This window comes from Triticum aestivum, chromosome 3B (assembly GCF_018294505.1).
Source record: "Triticum aestivum cultivar Chinese Spring chromosome 3B, IWGSC CS RefSeq v2.1, whole genome shotgun sequence".
Taxonomy (NCBI): Eukaryota; Viridiplantae; Streptophyta; class Magnoliopsida; order Poales; family Poaceae; genus Triticum; species Triticum aestivum.
Window position 1 is genome coordinate 806,128,136 of NC_057801.1, and position 2,597 is coordinate 806,130,732.

The 2,597-nt window shown below is 52.4% G+C and overlaps 1 protein-coding gene across 1 annotated transcript; it reads left to right on the forward strand.

Annotated features, from left to right (window-relative positions):
- The first annotated feature begins 243 nt into the window (after positions 1-243).
- LOC123072564 (UPF0481 protein At3g47200-like) lies at positions 244-2,354 on the forward strand. The gene is made up of 2 exons (XM_044496141.1): positions 244-543; positions 672-2,354. Exons 1-2 carry the CDS (start codon positions 531-533, stop codon positions 2,090-2,092), a joined length of 1,434 nt encoding a protein of 477 aa, XP_044352076.1. The 5' UTR covers positions 244-530; the 3' UTR covers positions 2,093-2,354.
- Positions 2,355-2,597: the final 243 nt, after the last annotated feature.

Sequence of the window (2,597 nt, forward strand, 5' to 3'; positions counted from 1 at the left end):
TAGATGTTTTATGATTTGTGAATGCCACGTGTCATCCATCAGGCGGGTCTCACCTGCTTTATATGAGACCTGGTCTCATATAATTTTTTTTCCTATAGCGAGCCCTAGTCCCGCCCTGATGGCGATGCAGCACTGCGATACCAAACAAGCACAAAGTCCAAATCACGGCAAGCCAAAACATTCCATCGGATTCTTTCTTTCTTTGGTTCTTTCTTGCAGCCACCCGAATCCTAGCCAGCTTTCGCTTCTTTTAGGTGAAACGGTGCATCGGCCTTATCCCTTCGTCTCGCCCCGATGTCTCAGTTGCACCCCACAAATCAGTGTCTCCCTCCATCACCGTCTCCTATCTCGCGATTCTCGCTGTAAACTAGCGCTGGAAGGCGCTTGCTGGCCTTGCTGCATTATCATGCATGCTGGGACACGAAGACAGGAACAAGTGTTCGGAGACTTGAGAGGGTAACTCAACTCCACGAGTGCAACTGCATGCTACTCTGCTCGGCGGCAGCGTAAGGCCATTGGTGGACAAGCAAATGGATCAAAAAGGTGCCCAGTGAACTTATCATCCCGTCTGTTCTATTTTATCTTGTACTACTAGTATTAGTAATTAGTTTCAAAAAAACGTAGTTGACTAATCACAATCTGTTTGGGGCTGATCGATGGACTGTCTGCAGACCAATCTACGGATTCGGATTCCTGCGTCCTGGAGATGCATCAGCTGGCCCATGAGCTGGAAGATAAGCTGGCCACCCTGAACTCATCCAAGGCGCAGGGCGGCGATGGTTGCCGTCCTTGCTCCATCGTCGTCGGAAAGGTCCGCGACCTCACGCGCAACGTCGACAGCAGCGAGTATGATCCTGACCACGTCGCCATCGGCCCGTACAACTACCCTCGGCCCCAGAGCAACAACCCACACCTCGCCATGGAGCATGACAAGCTGGCAAGCCTCGACATGGTGCTCTCGGCGGCGAAGGCAGCAAGACCGGCCATGACGGTGGATGTCTATGTCAAGGAGCTGGCATGCCTGGAGCGTGACACCAGGAACTGCTACGCCAACACATTTGAGGACATGACGAGCGAGCAATTCGTGCGCATGCTGCTCCTCGACGCCTGTTACATACTGTCCCGCCTTGTCGGCCTCAGATCACATCATCTAGATCTAGATGATGTGGGGACTGCGGAGGCCGCCGTCTCGTCAGCAAACAGGGCGGAGGCGCTAGCGGTGGTCCGCGACGTGTTCTATCTCGCGGAGAACCAGATACCGTTCTTCGTCCTTGAGAAGATCGGGGAGCTGACCACTTTGGACGGTAAGGATCGTGTGCTTACAGAGATCTCGGATTATGCCCTTGATCTCATGAGGAGACAAATGTACGCCATGGCCGCGCCGGCCATGGTGCTGCCAGAGCAGGCGGCACCCGGTAATCTTCTCCATCTTCTTCATATGCACTTGAAGCCACTCTCTGTCTCGCCTGCCGTGCCGTTTTGCACCGCTGATCCCATGTCTGTGCGCCGGTGGCGCTCGGCGACCGAGTACAACTTCGTGGGAGTGAAGTTCAAGGCTCGGGCCATGGGCGAGAAGGGTCTCATCCGCTGCATCCTCGACGTCAAGTTGGACGGCAGTGGCGGCACTCTGGAGGTCCCCTGCCTGGACATCGACTCCGAGACATGGCGGTTATTACGTAACTTGATAGAGCTGGAGCAACGTAACCGGGAGACGGTGGGGAGCCACGTCACGGCATACTGCGTGTTCATATCCCAGGTGGCCTGCACCACGAAGGACGTGGAGCTCCTGTCGAAGAGAGGCGTCATCGTGCATGGCCATGGGAACAATGAAGAGGTGGCCAAATGCTTCGCCGACCTTTGCAAGGGGATCCAGTTCGACCCGGATGACCCCAACTGCAACTACCTTCGGGAGACATGCAAGAAGCTTGAGAAGCGGTTCCAGAGCTACCCGCGGAGGTGGATTGCGTGGCTAAAGCAGAGGTACTTGAGGAACCCCTGGCTAGCCGTTGGCCTCCTGGCAGCTGTTATTGGCTTAGTTCTTGCAGTCATCCAAACTGTCTACTCTGTTTTGTGTTACTACAAACAACAATGAAATTTGAAATCCAAACATCTTTAAGGTCTCTAAGAACCGGAGGTCACGGTAATAATATTTGGATCATGTCCTACGTGACTTTACCAAAATCAGGGTAGAGTTATGAATGCCGAAGGGCCATCACACTTATGGAATGTATTTTTAGGCATGTATTATGTGTTGTGAGTTATGACATGTTCACTGGACAGCCTTAAGGGTGTTGAACGATGTATAGTGGATTTTAAATGAAAAAATAAAAAAATGATGATAAGTTATCTGGGCAGATCCGATCTATTTGAGGTATGACTTTGCTCTTCATTGGCGTGATCATCAGTGTGTATTGGTGTTGGATTCATAAATCGAAGTGATGGAAAGATCGGGTGTCAAGATGGCAACGGGGACAAAACATGCCTGGTTTTGCTTGCACAATCCCCGTCCCCATGCACGGGGCCAGCTTTTTGCCCGTTCCCTAAACCAGCCGGGTTTTTTGATCCTGCGAGGAACCCCTCCCGCGAGCAGTCAGCAA